The sequence below is a fragment of the Elaeis guineensis genome, chromosome 11 (genome assembly GCF_000442705.2).
Source record: "Elaeis guineensis isolate ETL-2024a chromosome 11, EG11, whole genome shotgun sequence".
In the NCBI taxonomy this organism is placed as follows: Eukaryota; Viridiplantae; Streptophyta; class Magnoliopsida; order Arecales; family Arecaceae; genus Elaeis; species Elaeis guineensis.
Genome location: NC_026003.2, coordinates 115,332,982 through 115,350,765, shown reverse-complemented (window position 1 = coordinate 115,350,765; position 17,784 = coordinate 115,332,982). Strand labels below are relative to the sequence as shown.

Below are 17,784 nucleotides of genomic sequence, written 5' to 3'. Positions count from 1 at the left end.
ATTACTTTATTAATTATTACTATTATTCTATTAATATTAATTGTAATTATATAATTACAACACATACAACACAACGATAATTAATTGTAATTATATAATTATCACTATTAATTATTACTTCACAGGAGCCTCTTACCCTTTGTGCTACGCCTCACTAGTTAACATCGAAGCATTTTTGGATAACCTCACCTCATAGTCAAAAGTTCAGCATTCAGGAATGAATAGGCTAGACGTAATGATCTGGAATTCAGAAAAATGGGAAAACAAAAAGAAGGTAAGATGTTCAAATAAATTCAGATAAATAAAAATATAAAAATAACTATAAGTAAAGAATGTAAGATCATTGAAATTTTTCGTTCATGTGAAAATCAAGCATGGAAGAGGGGAAAAAAGCAATAGCATGATAACACCATCATCAGCAACGACATATAGGATTATTTTTGGGTATGAATATTGAATCATTTATGAATCTCTAATTCACAAAAATTCTTAACTAGTATAATTAGTGAATAAATAATGAAATTTGTGAAAAATTGAATGATTGTTGACTAATGTGTGTCAAGAAATTATTTGGTTAAGAATATATGTAATTGAGGATTTTAAATAATTCTGATGATACGTTTACCATGCCTTACCTCAAGGTCTGAGATGAAAATTGTGGATCGTTCCTTCGATAGAGAGGATTGACTTTGTTGTAGCAGATTACAAGCATTTGTACCATTTGAATTGTTGCTTTTATGAGATTACAAAAGGCCTGGAGATGAATTTTGCTTTGTTCTTTTTCTTGAGTGCTGCCTTCATATTTATATTCTTAGATGAACTGATCTAAAGCAGTAGTTTGTTCGGGCTTTCTTTGTCTGATCTGGAATACAGAATTCCGCTTTCTTGAAGCATCGTCCAAGAAAATTTAGGAAATCCAGCATCTGATGCTGCTTAATTTTCTTTTAAAAAGAACCTTATCTTCGAACAGTTCGCTGTCTCAGCCATAAAGATGTTCCTACTTTGCTGCTTTACTTGAGTGATGCTCTTTTCCACTACGTTGAGAATTTTCTGATCATTAAGGGGTATGTTAAAACCTGGTAACACTATTTGCCATCTTGAGTATCTTCTTATTAATTTCCGATGCCATGAAACCTGGTGAGACCTAACTTTTGGACTTGAGTGACCATGAGAACTGCTTTCAAATAAAATACTACAATCAGTTTGGTGTCCATATTCTTGAGAGCACCATGCATCTTCCGAGAAGTGTTCTAAAAGATGATTCTTGACCGTATCTCTTGAGTAACCTTGAGTACTGTGACAATAGTCTTCTTTTTATTCCAACTCCAGCTGACATTTTTATATGATGTGGAAGAGAAGGTAATCTCTTAGGCTGTTATTTCAGATTCTATTTTAATCTCTCTTTTTTTTTTCAGAATTTTACTAAATAGCAATATTCCATATAATCTTTCTTTTGTTCCCCTGCAAAGTTATTCTGTTATAATTTCTCTAAACTTGTCAAGGCAGCTTCTAACATCGTCTTGATTGAAAATTGTTACACCAGAAATCCAGATGTTAATTCCCACAAAACTCAACTACACGAGCACTATATGAGCGATTGTTTATATACTCTCCCCTTTATTCTTGGTGAAATGGTGATTATTATGTTTTCTTTCTGGGGATGCAAACATGTTAGCGCAACTTTTAGCACAATCCGGTTAGCCTTGTCCAACCAGAAATCAAGTCTGTTCTCTGATGGAAACGGTCCAGTTCTGTGTTGACTGTTAAACTGTGGATGCAGGCCACAGATATATTGGGGATTTGCTATATCTTCCTACCTTAGGAAGAACAAAATTGTAATAAGTTTTCTTTCTAGATCGGGTCCAGGTTGATCAAACCCGCCATCCAATATAACTATTTGCACCTCTAGTTCATCCTAGATATGCAGAGCCAATTACCTTACATATCTAAATTCCTCTTGAAGACTATGCAAAATCGATATTTCTTGAGGCTTACTGCCTTTTTTTTTTTTCTTTCCGCTTTTGTAAATAACTCGGATATTCATTAGACCAGGTCCAGACAGACATTTGAGGTTATAGACTTGCAATTACTCTTGAGACAGTTACATCTTGGTTATTAACGATGTCATATTATTAGAAATATATTTATCTTTGGGGATAAAGCAGAAAGAAAAAGCACCTCTGAAAATTTCAAATGTTTGTTTACTTTCCCTACTTCCCAGTGCTTGTCTTTCTAGCTAATATCCATTACTGCTATTAATAATATGGTTTTGTTTGCCTTGGTTGCATGGTACTGAGGGGATATATTTACCTTGTTTTCTTTTTCTCTCTTTTCCCTTTTTTCCGACTTATAGTTTTGAGAAGTCTCCTAGACATGATTCCTATGTCCCCAAGTTTGAAGCAGAGCTTGCGCAACTTTGTGAGAAACTGGTGAGCCTATCACAGCAAGACAGTCATGTTTTAGTTACGGTAGTTCACTCCCTGTAGGGTGAAGGTCTTAAGGTACTAATTATATTGCAGGTGATGGACTTGGACAGGAAAGTCAAGCGTGGTCGTGAGCGGCTAGCCCAGGAGGTAGAAGTACCTCCTCCTCCTCCTCCTCCAATCTCGGCTGAGAAATTTGAGCAGCTCTCGGTGCTAGAAGAGAAAATAAAGAAACTATTAGAGCAAGTTGAGATGCTTGGTGAATCTGGCAAGGTTGATGAAGCTGAGGCACTAATGAGAAAGGTGAGGTACAAGGATTCCTGCCTTATATTGATTACAGTGAACCACACAATTTAAAATGAAAATGATACTCTTTTGCAGGTGGATATGTTGAATGCCGAAAAGACAGCCTTGACCCAACAATCATCTAATGACAAAGTGATGATGCTTCCACAAGAGAAGAAGATGGCACTTTGTGAGATTTGCGGCTCATTTTTGGTAGCAAATGATGCTGTTGAGAGGACCCAGTCTCACGTAACTGGGAAGCAGCATGTTGGTTATGGGATGGCGAGAGATTTTCTCGTTGAGTTCAAGGTGAAGTATTTAACACTATGCCCTTCAGTTAAAATTTAATACCGTCTTGTTTTAGTAGATTGAATGATTGTAGGCATGTTTTGCTCTGCAGGCTGCACAGGATAAGACGAGAGAAGAGGAGAGACTATCAAGGGAGAAGGAAGCAGAGGAAAGAAGAAAAAGGAGGGAGGAATATGAGTATAGGGTTAGGGGGAGTGGTAGAGAGAGGTATGCAGAGCGGGATCATGACCGTGATCGGTACCGAGACCGGAATTTTGAAAGAGAAAGATCCTGTGATCGGAGTAAAAGAGGGAGCAGGGGTGGAGGGAGAGGATCAGATTGGAGGCATGACCGCTATAGAAATGAAAGGGAGTGGGACAGGGATAGGTATCGGCACAGAAATGGGGATATACCACAGGATAGCACACGTGGAAGGAGCAGATCACATTCTCCTGTCAGGCATGGGTATAAGAGGTCATCAAGAAGCCCAGTTCGACCATATTAACTAGTGGTGTGGATAACCTTTTCCAAGTTCTAAAACTGGAGGTAGATTATTTTCTCTCTTTCTTCTTAGATGCACTTCAAGTGCTTACGTTAAATACCATCATGGTTGCAACTCTGCTGATATTCTAACAGCTCTGTTGAAATCATACCATCTTCCTGTTAAGGGAAAACATTTGAGGTTGGTACAATTATCTTCCATCCTTTTCTTATAAAATAGGGTTTTGAGTTGTGCTATGCAGCTGTGATTCTTCTTTGTATGTCCATTCACTTTGTTCTTAGAGCATCATATTTTGCGTGTTGCATTTTTTGTCTTTATCAAGATGACAGATCCAAGTCATAACATGAATGATGGGGCTTCCATGGAAGGTGATGATTTTTAAACCACATATGCGAAGGTAATACATCTTCATTTTCTCTTTTTATTAAACAGTGATTTACTGCTGTTGCAAGATTACCTTTGTTGATACGTGGTCATATCCTTGGAAACAAATAGTGCAATAATTTTATGAAAAGTAGCGATTTGATCATTGGGATTAAACTTCAGAGCTCAAAACACAAATTGGAAAGTTCTTTCAGTGAATTTTTATTAATATGTCAAAAGCCAATCCTTTGATATAATATATTGGAAGCATATATAGGACATGTCTCCTGACTGAGCATTAAACCCAGTATAAAATCATTTTGGAAATAAGATTCCCGAATAAGGAAATATGCTAGAATTATTTAAATACAAATATAGAAATCCAGCAAAAAATTGTTACCAGGAAAAAATTTATGGGAAAATCTGATGGCTTGATGAAAATTCGTGAGGTTTTCTTTTCTTGTACAAAAAGGTTATGACAAGCTCTAGCGTTCAGAAGAGGTTATGTCCAGCTCAGGGAGGTCCTGCACCACTATCCATCGGTGCATAATTAACCTGCTATAGCAGGGCTGATGATTTGTATCCAAATGTTAATACATGTCAAGCACGCATGGCAAAGAATTCCTGAAGTTGAATTTATGATAGTATGGCTTCAGGTTGCTGGAACATTTATATTGTAACCGAGACTGACGTTAGTCGTGTTATTACTGCTGGAGTTCAATCGTAGAGCAAAAAAGTGAGTTTTAGCAGAAAGCCTTTGCAATTATGGACGCTGCATCTTTAGGAATCTCCTTGCTCAGAATTCTCTTGGGAAGCATTGCAGCCACAGTAATTTGAAAATCTTGAATCTCCTCACCAAATTCAAACACATAATCAAACCTGTAACCTCCATTGTGCGAAAGAGGGGAATCTGCTTATGGAGAGTTGGGAAAGGTGCCAAGACAATTGCGAAAGGCGTGAGCGCTAAAATCCCATTTGACAAAATCAAAAAATCAGCCAGTGGTTTCCATAAGCAGCCTTCGAACAGAACATATTGTTCTCCTTCAGAATTCAACCCATCAAGCACTAAGCATGCATGATGCTAATATCTACGTAACGTCAAAAAATACCAAGTACTAGTACCAATTGTGGCGCCTCCTTTGAAGCAAATTTTGCACTTAAGTTTGGACCTCCATTGGGGTCCAACACATTTTTTTTTATTTGTATTTTTCCATTTGCCAAGTCTAGTGTACAATCTTTTTTTTTTTTTTAGAATTTCTCTCAGTTTTCATGCATATGCTAGCCCTTATTCACAGCCTTCTCATCAAATCATTCTTCCTGCAGGGAAATAAAATTATCTTGAGTAATGTGATTGTTTGAATCTATAATATGAAAGTTTGTTCCAGTAACGTCTAAGAGACACCAATGCAGGGAAAAAAATCTCTAAGAGACAACCATCGAAAATCACGAGTAATGATACCTCACTGTAAAAGAAACCGAGTAGAAGAGTATGATAACTTATATGAGGATGGAACTGCACTCTAGATGAATGTAAAAGACAACAATTCATACTCGTAAAACAAATAACCATGATTTTTAAGTATTTATTGTGCCTAATAGGGTTCCCCCTTCCCATGTTAGAGGTCATTTAGGAGTTTCAAACATGGCTTACAATTTATCTCCAAAGTTTGAAAGAACAAGTTGCGCGCATACCAAAATATTAGGAAATGTTGAGGTCTCTGACATGGTAAGTTTCCAAATTAAACATACATGTACAGTAGTACTGGTTTCAGTGACGGTACCAGTATTCAACAGGTACAATGTTGGTAAGTTTGGTTCTTGGCATCGACAAATTATTATGGAGTTGTCCTGCGTATTAGTTCACTGAGTTGTCCCGAGTATTAGTTCACTATCGATATGAACCAGTACATATGGTACAGAGCATACTAGTCCATTATTGCAAATCATGCATGTGCGTATAAGATAGATTTTGGTGCAATGATAATGTTGATCCATTGTAATTTGGATATAATGCATTTGAAATATAGAAACAACCACTCCACATGCGAGAATAGGGCTGCCTACCTCCCTGCAACCAAAACAAAGAGTCTATTATTGTGTAATCTATTTGTTCTAATACAAAAATCCAACTTATATAGCAGATAACAGTAGTTTGATACTTCTACATTTTACGCAAATTTTATATCGTAAGATATGGAGAACAAGGATATTACCAGAAGAATATTGCTCCTTCAAAGCAAGCTCGGGCCAAGCCAACGAAATACGTCTCCTCCCCACCGCTCAGCTTTCAATTCACAAGCGCCGCCTGAAGTGAAACCAAACACCAGGATATGAAGCAAAAGAACAACCTCTTCCACACGGTAATAAAGATCCAAGTACCCAAATTCTCGGATCATGGAACAGAATCATTGCCATCTCTTATCGAGAAAAACCGTTGATCCACTCCCTAATCCCTTCTTTGCGAGCGATGCAATCGTTAAGTGAAGAACAATAAAAAGTGCATGGATTGTTGGTGACACGGTGCATAGCAACGAGAAAAAAAAAATAAAATGAGAAGGTTGTTAGTCATTGAAAGAAAATAACAGAAGTGGTTAAGCAGTTGAAAGAAAATAACAAAAATGATTAAGCAGTTGAATTAGTTAGGCTACTATTGTAATAACTTATAAGATTGATGTAAAGCTATTAAGATGAAAAAATGATTAATTTTATTAAGAAAAATATTACTCTACTTCTTTTTTAAATCTCCCTCGGCAGCTTGGGCTGCAAATAGATTAATATCCACGTCCAAATTCGATAAAATAAGTCAAGTTTGATTTCAGATTCCGATCTATTAAAACGAGCAAAATACGAACTCCCATGTAAACCCTATTACTTATCGTATTCAAGTTTCCAAAGATACGATTCAGCACATAATTTGAATAGGCCAACCAGCCAATCAAAGATTGCCGTACCGAATTGAACCGTCCAATATGGGACGTGCCGAACCATCCCGATGGAGAACCGAAACGGTTCCAGCATGCAAAACGGTACATGCCGGTGTCGGAGAAGAAAAAGAAAAAAAGAGAGAGAAATAGAGAGAGAGGAAGGGAGGAAGAAAAAGAAGGAGGGAAATCCGTCGAAGGGACCGCTGGAGGGCTGCCGTGGTCGGGCGGCGGAAAGCGCTCCCGCGGCTCCGCACGGGGAACAGGGGCAATCCATCCCTATTTCTCGGGGCTTTTTTTTAAAAAATCCTTTTCAAAGTGAAGTCGGCATGGATTTTGCCGGCTTCACTTAAGTGAAGCCGGCATGGGTTTTGCCGACTTCACTTTGAAAAGGATTTTTAAAAAAAAAAGCTTCGAGAAATAGAAATGGATCGTCCCTGTTCCCTGCGCAGAGCCGCGGGAGCGCTTTCGACCGCCCGACGGCCCTTCGACGGATTTCCCTCCCTCCCTCTCTCTCTCTATTTTTCTCTTTTTCTTCTCCAGTTCGTCCGTATTTTCCTTCGCCGGTTCACCTCGATTTGAAATGAAACAGAGACGTGCCATACCGTACCACTGGCCGGCCGATCCGGCCATCAGTACCGATTCCACCAACCTTGCAGCCAATAGTTAACAATTCTCAAAACCAAGAGAATTCTCACGGTACTAGCCTTCCATGCACGGTAAATTTTAACAAATTTCAGTAGAGAAGGAGTGCATAATTGATTTTGAAAAGAAAACTCCAACCCTTGAAGAACAAATTTAATTTTTCAATAATAGTTGATTTGAGTGAATCAGGATCGAAATCTACGTGCTAGCAAGAATTTATGAATTGAACTAATGATGAACAAGAATTATAGAGAGCATACATGTGAAAAACAGAAATCAAAATATAAAGAAAAAGAATTAAAACAAATCATCTAGACAATCCCCTTTGTATCTCTAAATTATTATATTATCGCATATATATATACATACCGGAATTATCAAGTTTACGGATTTAAATACAGCCACCAATAAGAAATTGAATCCTAAATATGGAGTCTGATATTGATCCAATAAGACTATCAAAAACTTATACTGCATCTGTACACAATTAATATAAAATAATTGAGATATCAGATTTTCAGGTACCATTTACATTCCTATTGGCAATGCAAATCATAGGGCTATCAATTACCATTGCGGATGCCTAAGGAAACATCTTCAGTGTATTTTAAGCCAAAGACAGGTAAATCAATCAGGGTGCAGCCTCCCTCAAAGGAACAAAACATTCCTGGCCACTTAAGACAATCAATTCGACCCAAATTACCAAGCAAGTGCCCTAATTATATACTAAAAGATATCAACACAAAATTGTAGTATTTTATCACACTACATGTAGAAGAACATGTGATAATGCTAAATAAATTAAATAAATAAAATTTATATTGATGAATCCAATGTTTTTTTTTTTTTTTTGAAGCTATTTTGAGTAAAAATGACGACATACAAGCCTGTACGAGATTCATGGGCAAAACACACCACAACCTCCTGATCAGATCTCATGGTCTCGTAGATGTTGGTCCTTGGGAGCTTCTCACACGATGCTTTAAAATGAAAATCACATCTACTATATTTTAAGTTTTGAATGAAAATTAACAAATTGTTTGGATTGAGAATACACGGAGGTTCATAAAAGGTAGAGAGGAGAAGGTAAAGAATAAATCTCTGTTTGGTAAAATTTTTTGAGAGATAAAAGAGAATATAAAAAGATTCTCTTAACTCCTCTGTATTTCTCACTTAATTTTTTGTACTCTCGATTTGAGATGTAACGGCGAAAAAAATTCACGTTTAATTTTTATTTTCCTAATTTATTCTTAATAAAATTTTAAAATTACAACTAGACCATTATATACTCTATCTTTTCAACTGCCCCTTTGCTCTTCGCACAACTTAGAAACCCTATAGCCATCCCTTCGCCTGTAGGTCGCTTCTCACGCAAATTCGAATATCACGATCTTTGAAAGACAGATTTCAGTGACAGAGATTCACGATCTTTATCAAAATATCACAAACATTAAATAATACATCTATTAATGAGAAAAGACATATTTGTCAAAATATATATAAAAATTCTTCTACCTTCTCTTAACCCCTCTATCCAAATAAGGATAAGATATGTACCCTTCTTTATCCTTTCCCTCAGTTTCCAAATAAGAGTTTATTAATTTTTTACCCTCCCCTCCTTTCCCCTCCTCTCCCCTCCCTTTTATGAGCTCTCGTGTACCCCCAAAACCAAACAAAGCGTAGGAGAACTGTGTGTGCATGAGAGAGAGAAAGAGTGAGAGAGAGGGAGAGAGATTAACATCTATCCATTGTTAACACAAACAACATTTAACTATTGTTGGAAGCTGTAACCAACCATCACTTTCTTCCCTTGGCTCTCTCCATCATTCAGTATATATAGACAAGCATCTCCAACTGAGCTAGACGGGGAGCAATTCTGCCAAACAAATGCACCAGCCAAACAATATTCCCTCAGAATGGAATATCTGACTTCGCAAACAGAACAGCAACCACAACTTTAACACTCTTCAGGCTCCTGCATCATGTTGCATCGAGAAACAATGGTTCGAAAATCATCCAAACTAAGCTGCAAAAGTTGAAATTTAATGATGAGGTCAAAATAAAAGATGAAAATTACGAACTCGAGAAGTTTTGCCTAAAAAGACAAATTTAAAGAACAGAAATATAGGGTCGATCTCTAGCAGATGGGATTATTTTGGTCTGAGGGTAATATAACAGTGCAGGATGACCTCATTCCGATAATGGTGACATTCATGCAATTTTTGCTAATGCATGACTGGCTCGCAATGAACTGGCTAACACTAAAAGAACAAGAATGCATTTTCATTGCCTATATTCAAACACATGGAAAATAAACACTCAATTTGCAGACATTGTACAAAGATAAGGTTAGATTTTAGCTAGAATGACTGCAAAAGAAATGCAATTTCCATTGCCAAAATTCAAACATGCCAAATTCAAACATTCCTTAGGGAACAGATTACCAAGTGATCTAGGGAAAGAAGATTTGGTTTCATTGATGCAGCTAAACATGTTTTTTTATATAATAGCAGCATTAATTGCACAGTTTCAGTACAAGTAAAATATCCCTTAATAGGCAACAAAGGTGAAAAGTGTGACTTTTTTCAAGGACATAACCATTTGCCCAGGAAGATTTTGTAATTTGTATGCTAAAATGGAAATTAATTTGGTCATTCGACCTTTTGGTTTATAATCTGCACACCATTTTTTCAGGAAGATTTTGTAATTTGTATGATAAACATGGAAATTAATAGTGTCATTGACCTTCTGGCTTATAATCTGTGCAGCAAAGATGAGTGCAACTCCCTTGGAATTCTTCCCTCCTCTTCTAGACTCTTCACAAGCCAGGTCGCATTAGCTGACACTAAATTTAGCGACAAGACAAGTTTTCCTACCTGCTAACTAGCCTCGGTTGTATAATCCTGATTCTTTTATAAGATATACAAAACCTTGATAATCAGTGCATTCATTATGAGAAAAGGATAGCTTCACACTTTGAATTATATCCTCATTTCTACATGCTAACTGACCTTGATTGTACAATGCTGATTCCTTTACAAGATATACAAAATTGGCATTCATCTTGAAAGAACAGCTACGCACATTGAATTATATTCTCATTGCTCACTGCTAACTAGCCTTATTTGTACAATGCTAATTCTTTTAGAAGATATGCAAGACCTTGACAGTCAAAGAAATTCATTTTGGAAGAAAGATAGTGCCACACTTTGAATTATATCCTCATTCAGCCCAAAAGCCCAAAGTCAATGGTTACATAATGCTCCTTCCATGTGTCAAAATATTGAAAAAGAAAAAGAAAAGGAATATACTAACCTTTCCATCTCCATTGCTGTCAAAGCAATGAATCATATTGGCAACTTCACTATCTGTCCAAGTAAAATCATGAGCAATGGCCATTCTTTGTAGATCCCGTACTGTGATGTGGCCTTTTCCCACTTCTGCACATCAAATCATACTGATTCGCATGGGTTTGTATGCAAATGAATGAATATATACATCAAAAACTCTCTGAGCCATTTATTTTGGAATGCCACATTGGAAAACTTAGCAAACGATAGGAGAAAAAAGGTAATCAAGCACAAATGTACCTCCAAATAATAATCATGAAAATGAAATTTTGACTTTGCCTACTTTTGTATTTTCAATAACAGAAGTAATCCAATGGCATGCGTGCACATGCACACCTCATATAGCCTTTTGTGCCCTTCATTCAATCATTTAGCAGTTTGGGCCAGTTAACAAGATGACTTCAGCAGTCAGAATGTACGGCTCATACAGAAAACCATCAACTAGGATACTTACTGCTGGATGCAAACTACATTCACCATCCTGAAACCTTTAGCATTATCAAGGATATGGATAGCAACAGGGTTTGCCATACCGGGCCGAACCGCCTGGTATGGGGCGTGCCGAACCGTCCCGGCAGGGAACCGAGACGGTTCTGGCATGCAAAACGATACATGCCGTTTTCGGGAAGAAAAAGAGAGGAAGAGAGAGAAATAGAGAGAGAGAGAGGGAAGGAGAAAGAAAAAGAAGGAAGGAGATCCGCCGGAGGGGCCGTCGGGCCATCGGGCGGCGGAACGGCCTCCCGCGGCTCCGCACGGGGAACAGGGGCGGATCGCCCCTGTTTCTCGAAATTTTTTTTTTAAAAACTTTTTCAAAACGAAGTCGGCAAGTGGTTTGCCGACTTCACTTAATTAAGTCAGCAAACCACTTGCCAACTTCATTTTGAAAAAGCTTTTTTAAAAAAAAATCGAGAAACAGGGGCGGATCGCCCATGTTCCCCGCACGGAGCCGCGGGAGGCCGTTCCGCCGCCCGACGGCCACGGCTGTTCGTCGAAGGGCCTCCGGCGGATCCCCTTCCTTCTTTTTCTTCCTCCCTCCCTCTCTCTCTCTATTTCTCTCTCTTTCTCTCTTTTTCTTTCCCGATTTCCTTCGTCGGTTCGCCTCGGTTCGGAACGGAACGGAGACGTGCCGTATCGTACCGCCGGCCGGCCGATCCGGCCACCGATATCGGTACAGGAAACCTTGGATAGCAGTCTTATCTCTAAGTAATGCAAACTCTTTAAGTTCAATCAACTATCTAACCATGGCCCTAGACAACTGAATTTGGAGATGTTATTATACTTGTCTTAGAAGCCCAAAAGATTAGCTGGCAAGACCATTGAATCAGGAATATTATATGTCTACCAGTTCAACCCTCTAATCACTGACCAGATGAGTTGCTACAGGACAGGAATTTTTGGGAGTAGATGTCAAGAAAAAGGTCATAGTAAATTTGGCCTCCTACTGGCAAATCATGTGAATTAGCATTAGAAAATTTAAAACTGCCGCACATCTACAGTCATGAGCAATATTCACCATCTCGGTACGAATCCTGTACCGGCATCATTCTATTATAGTGTCACCCAATACTGTACCTGGTTCAGCGTACCAAGCGTCGGTATGCCCCCTTGTACCATGTACCAATATAATATAGTCGGTATGCACCGATACCTACCAATACGGCAAATCTTGGTCATGAGTCTGCAGAGAGTACTAGAAGGAAAAAGTAACAACTAACAAATGACTACACTAGGCAAATATAGGGAATTAAGTTATTCATGCACAACAAAAATCAGTGCCAGGCAAGCTATGGTGATGACCAAGTTTTGGCATTAAAGCCAAATTTGAGGAACCTGGTACCAGAGCAGAAAAAAAAAAAAAATAATAATAAAGATGCTTACAATAAAAGAGAAACAATTTGTGCACCATTGAACCCTAAAGTCTCTTATGAGAGAGCAAACATGTAGCAGGACCTGATAAAGAAATAACTATACAAACAGATTGACATGGATATTGACTTACCTCTACAAAGAGCAGGCAATTTGAATATACTTGAGAAGGAAATCAGGGAGGCATATAAGATATTGGAAAGGAGATATAGGCAAGGCACTCAAGTAGGGGATATTGGGAAGGAAGAGATGCTTGACAACAGCCGCAATGCGAATGAGATTGAAGGGAGATTGAAGGAGGCCTAGCTTGAAGAGACCTATGTTGACAAAAGAGATGGCCATGAAGAGAGTGATGACACATCTCTCTGCTCTTGATCTATAGGAGAAATTGCAATAGGAGAGACGCAATTATGTGGTCGATAAAGGTGATAGCACAACAGAAAGAAGGTTTATTAAAGACAGAATGGATAAGGCTTTCTTTCATAAACAAATTTTGAAGAAAATATAACTGGTCCAAGAAGGACAAGACGCTTGCAATTTTCTACCCTTCCTTTAATATGAAAGCATAGTAATACCACTATTTTTCTTACCAAAACTCTAAGCTATCACCAGAAAATAATGCAAAAGTACGTGCCAGATTTTACTTTTGACATGTGAAAATCACATGAATTTCATTTTGATGTATGAATAGGATGTGCCTAAAGCTTAGAAAACCTAAGAGCTAATCTTGGAAGGAATGAAGGTTTTATTTACATTGATCTGTGAAGTTTGTAGTATTCACACATATGGCAGAAGAGCATTGATTTTATAAACAGATTCTCTACATTATTTCACAGCCCATCCCATCATATCTTTTATAAGATATCAGCAGATTAGTATAAGCAATCTATGTAAATAATGCATTTATTCAATGTCGGTTAACGGGGGAGGATTGCAAGGTTTCGATGTATGAAGACATCTTTCCTAAGGATTCGATATTATATTTGTGCCTACCCAAGTAAACAATTGACATTGTCATTCGTCCAAAGTTTGGATGTGCCTATCTAGGGGAAAACCTTCTGTATGTCAGTTAAGCTCATCCTCATCCAAGATAGATTTCATATAAGTAAGGTTAAAACATGGGAGAATTAGGGAAGCAACAGATGCAAAAAAAACTTCCTTAATAGTAAGGCCTTCAAGCAGATATGTATAAGTTATGAAGAAAGGAACAAATAACACTAACAAATAATAACAATCAATAGAGTTACTAGAGCTTTTGAAAATCTAGCAACTAGTATTGCTGAGAGCAGAACATCTTATACAGTACTTACAATAAAGATTATTATAAAATGAGAAAAATAACAAAAGATGCGCAGCAATTTTAACCAGGAGCTCCATCATTAAAAAGATGGATTTATAAAACCTGAATAAGTATAAACATGAGATATAATGGAAGAATATTTACTTACCATCAAAAGAAAAGAAGTAAGCAACCACCTCATCTTCACTTAGTTGCACCCGACTCTTACTCTGGACGGAAGGCAGACAACACTGTAAAAGGGTGTCAAAGATGCAAAACGTACCATACAGATAAAAGTATATATAGAATAACAAACCAATTTTTTGTTCTTCCTTTTCCCAACAGTTTCTTGTAAGCTGGTCCTATCTTTTTTTCCATGAGGACTGGAATCAGCTATGTTGGTACCAGAATTTTGAGAAAATCCTGCTACACCTGACTCCTCCATCGCTTCTCCAAGTGAGAGAGCAATTGCCTGAATATTGATTTTTGTTGTTGATGGAATGTCTTAGCTCAAAGATACTATAGAGGAACATGACTATCCATAGCAGTTTTTTGTCAAAAAAATTAAATCCACCTGCTTTATGGCAACATCGTCATCAATGAAATCATCAGATTTTTTCATGTCCCCTTCTCCATCCAAACTTTTCCTGAGCTTTGTTGCATTTAAGGAAATTCTTTTCTTTCCCTGGATTAGAAACAAAAACTAAAGTTGGTACAAGCTAAGAAATACTAAAAATCACCGAATTAGAACTGAAGAATGCTGCACAAAAATTATACTAAAGTATCATGCAAAAGTTTTTATCATGAGTCGATGGTATGATAAACCTCGACACTGTAGAAGAAACTAAAAATCTCAATATGAATGCATTATCATGCTATTCAAATCCTGAAATAAAACAAATAATAAAGAAAATAAAATAGAATCTACTACTATAAACTCCATGCACACTGGCATGCTATCATTAACCTTCAAGTTAGTATGTGATCCTGCTCATGAACAGGCCTTGGATTGCAATACTTGTGTAATCACATACGAATGGAAGAGTCCATTTTTCTCCAACTTAGAAGCTAGATGCTAAAATCAGAGACCAAAAGTTCCTAGCTTATTTGACTATTCTAATTAATTGAATGATCCATCTGAATTAGTCATTTCCCGCTTTCCATAACTTGTTGTCATAGGGGAACAGCAAATTCAGAAAGTTGTGTTTCATTATGTCAAAAAATTAATATGTGAGAAGTCCATGACAGCAGGGGTGGAAGATGAAGTGATGCAGCAAATCAGCTAGATTTTATGATTTTTCAACTTTTCTGAAAACAATATAAAATAACAAGAATTGCTCCCATGTGATGGTTTCCTCTTTACCAGAACCTGGCAAAGCATGCTTGCTCCTTACTTCACCAACTTTACACTTGGAGCTAAAGAAAACATTTTGAATACAACAAGACTTTTGGTAAAGTAATTTGGTCTAAGACCCAGATGTAAGTCGCTATGAAGCAATGTCATGTGAGCCAAATTTCCATGGGCATTCTCCAAAGACCAGACTTCCCATCCTCTTTCCACTAGCTAAAGCTCTAGGTGCTATCTATATTTTTGTGCTTTATTATATGGCAGAAAACCTTGCAAATCATGAAATGTTAAATTTTAAATGAGCAGTGAAGTAGCCAGGTTAACCAAAATGTCATATCAAAGCATGGCACATATTTTCCTAGCATCGAACAGAGAGTTTGGAGATGGTAATTGAGTCAGACAATTTTTTATACATTAGCACCTCTCATCCTTAAGTAGATTAACAAATTGAGAGAGTGAATCAAAAAATGAACATATCAACTAACAAGCTTGGCAGGAATGAGTCCTAAAACATGGGACAATGTCTTCCTTGAGTATCCCCTGGGACCTACTAAAAGTGTTCTGACACATTATTTTTTGATCTTTACAAAGAGCGCATCTAAATAATTCAAACTGAGGACCCAAGTACATAACTACCATGACAAACAAAGGCTTTTGTTACACCAGTGAAGACATTTATCAGGCATGAAGGAAAAGATACACACTAATAGTGGGGGAATGGAGAATCAAAGAATGTCAATGCTAAAATTTTCATTTGTGAGGTACATTTTGGTAACGCTGTAAGCAAATATTCCATTCATTTCATTTCCATGGAATTGTTCAGGTAGAAAAGAGAAACTAAAGAAGAAGAGGAGGAAGAAGAAGAAGAAAGAAAGGAAACAGACCATGACCTTCATTAGAATTCATGACACGCATGTAGAAGAAGATATTATAAAGAATGAACACTATAAGTAATCTCCAGATTATCGATTATGCTGGTTAAGGCTACTTACGGAAGCACCAATCGTTTGTTAGTTTTCATTATGTGAATTACAAAGCATAAGTACACATTTAAAAAGGGAAAGAGAAGAAGAAAAGGAGTTAACAGTCATCAAATAAGTGGAATTGCAGAAACTAACAACCATATCGAGTCAGAAAAATGTCGCCCATAATGTTCAGTTCAGTTTTGTGTGCTTCCAACAAAACCTAACTAGTTTTCTTTCTCTGAACCATTAGGCTAAAATTCATTCTCTGTGATATGTGAGATTATGACCCACCCAACCACCCCCTCACCACTATGCCCTTTGATCTTTTTGTCCAGAAGAAAAAAAATCAATGCAAATATTAAATTATATACTCGCATTCATATGTCCATGAAGGAAATCAACAAACTACCATCCAATAAAGACAACAAATTGGATTTTTTTAAAAAAAAAAAGAATCTAAGAGCGCAAATATAAAATAACAATCCCTCGAATGCATAAAAATCGACTAATAATACAAAAAGCAGCCAAAAAAATAAAATAACATCGCACCTTTCGACGCGAACCAGAAGGACGCCTCTTGTCTTTTTCCTTCTCCTCTTCGCTTGAGGAAGAACTCTCCACGTCTTCTTCTTCTTCTTCTTCGTTATCTTCATCCGACGGTCGGTATTCCTCATCGTCCTCATCATCCGCGCTGCTACGTCCAACTCCCTTCCTTTTCTTCGCCTTCTTCTTTCCCTTCCCATCTTCGCCGGGCCGCCGGCGCTCGGAGAGAGAACCGATCAGGGAGGAAGCGAGTTGGGGAAGCCCGAGAGCTTCGAGCCTCGCCCTGTTCTCCTTTATCCTCGAGAGCCGCTGCCTTTCGTACTCCGATATTCCCTCGCTGCGGCCTTCTTCCGGGCTCGAGATCTCGGGAGAGGAGGCTTTGTCCCCTTCCATTCTCCCGCGAGAGGGTTAGGTTCCAAGGTTGTTCTTTCAGGAAGTAACTGGAGAAACGCCGGGCCGAGAAAACGGAACCAATGTTGTGGTTCACCCGGACTGCGGGCTGCGTTTTTGGAACCGGAATAAGTATTCCTGATAGACTATTGGAATACTTATTCCACGAGTCATCCCAATGTTCTGTTCGGCCATAATTTTAAAAATTAAAAATGAATAATATTCCATACTTCATCTCGATTTGCAAATAACTTTTCGCTTGAAGTTTTTTTTTTTTTTTTTAGGCAGGTACATATGATGGCTCATATCATGATCGGGTGCCCAGATTTGGCAAAAGAATCTTTGTTGGATTGTGTCTTTGGTTTCATGTAAACTTGAGAGAGAATTTATTTCGTTACCTCTTGTTTTTTTTTTGGTAAGAAGAAACGATTGATATTAGACTATGATGAACGAGATAACGCATTGTACATGCTGCATACCAACCCAGCAAGTGATACATACAGGAGATGGAAGCTATATACACAAGACAAAAGATGGTAAAGAAAGATAAATATAGTGTTACAAAAGATTAGATATATAAACAAAAGACAACAGTAGTTGCCGATTTTGAAAGTCT

General features: G+C 37.6%; 2 protein-coding genes across 11 annotated transcripts in view; one reads left to right on the top strand and one right to left on the bottom strand.

The window, feature by feature from the left end:
* The window catches only part of LOC105054009 (uncharacterized), a 29,178-nt gene extending 24,564 nt beyond the window's left edge, over positions 1–4,614 (top strand). For 2 of the 9 annotated variants that reach the window (XM_010935377.4, XM_073246176.1), the window contains 4 exons: positions 2,354–2,429; positions 2,520–2,726; positions 2,805–3,017; positions 3,109–3,734. In XM_010935377.4, coding sequence (XP_010933679.1) covers positions 2,354–2,429; positions 2,520–2,726; positions 2,805–3,017; positions 3,109–3,501 — 889 coding nt within the window. In that variant the 3' untranslated portion in view covers positions 3,502–3,734. Of the gene's footprint in view, positions 1–2,353; positions 2,430–2,519; positions 2,727–2,804; positions 3,018–3,108; positions 3,735–3,820; positions 4,039–4,333 lie in introns of those variants that run through there. The other 7 variants (XR_012135534.1, XR_012135535.1, XR_012135532.1 and 4 more) reach the window with 7 other exon arrangements.
* A 4,242-nt stretch (positions 4,615–8,856) lies between these two features.
* Positions 8,857–17,287, bottom strand: LOC105054010 (uncharacterized). 2 transcript variants are annotated; one of them, XM_010935379.3, is made up of 6 exons: positions 16,785–17,284; positions 14,497–14,607; positions 14,239–14,394; positions 14,092–14,152; positions 10,743–10,867; positions 8,857–9,453 (listed from the first exon to the last, which is right to left on the bottom strand). In XM_010935379.3, exons 1-6 carry the CDS (start codon positions 17,169–17,171, stop codon positions 9,385–9,387), a joined length of 909 nt encoding a protein of 302 aa, XP_010933681.1. In that variant the 5' UTR covers positions 17,172–17,284; the 3' UTR covers positions 8,857–9,384. The 2 variants fall into 2 exon arrangements, with proteins under 2 accessions (XP_010933681.1, XP_073101490.1); XM_073245389.1 differs by lacking the exon at positions 8,857–9,453 and adding an exon at positions 12,350–12,425 and having other exon boundaries at positions 10,737–10,867; positions 16,785–17,287.
* Between the last annotated feature and the right edge of the window lie 497 nt (positions 17,288–17,784).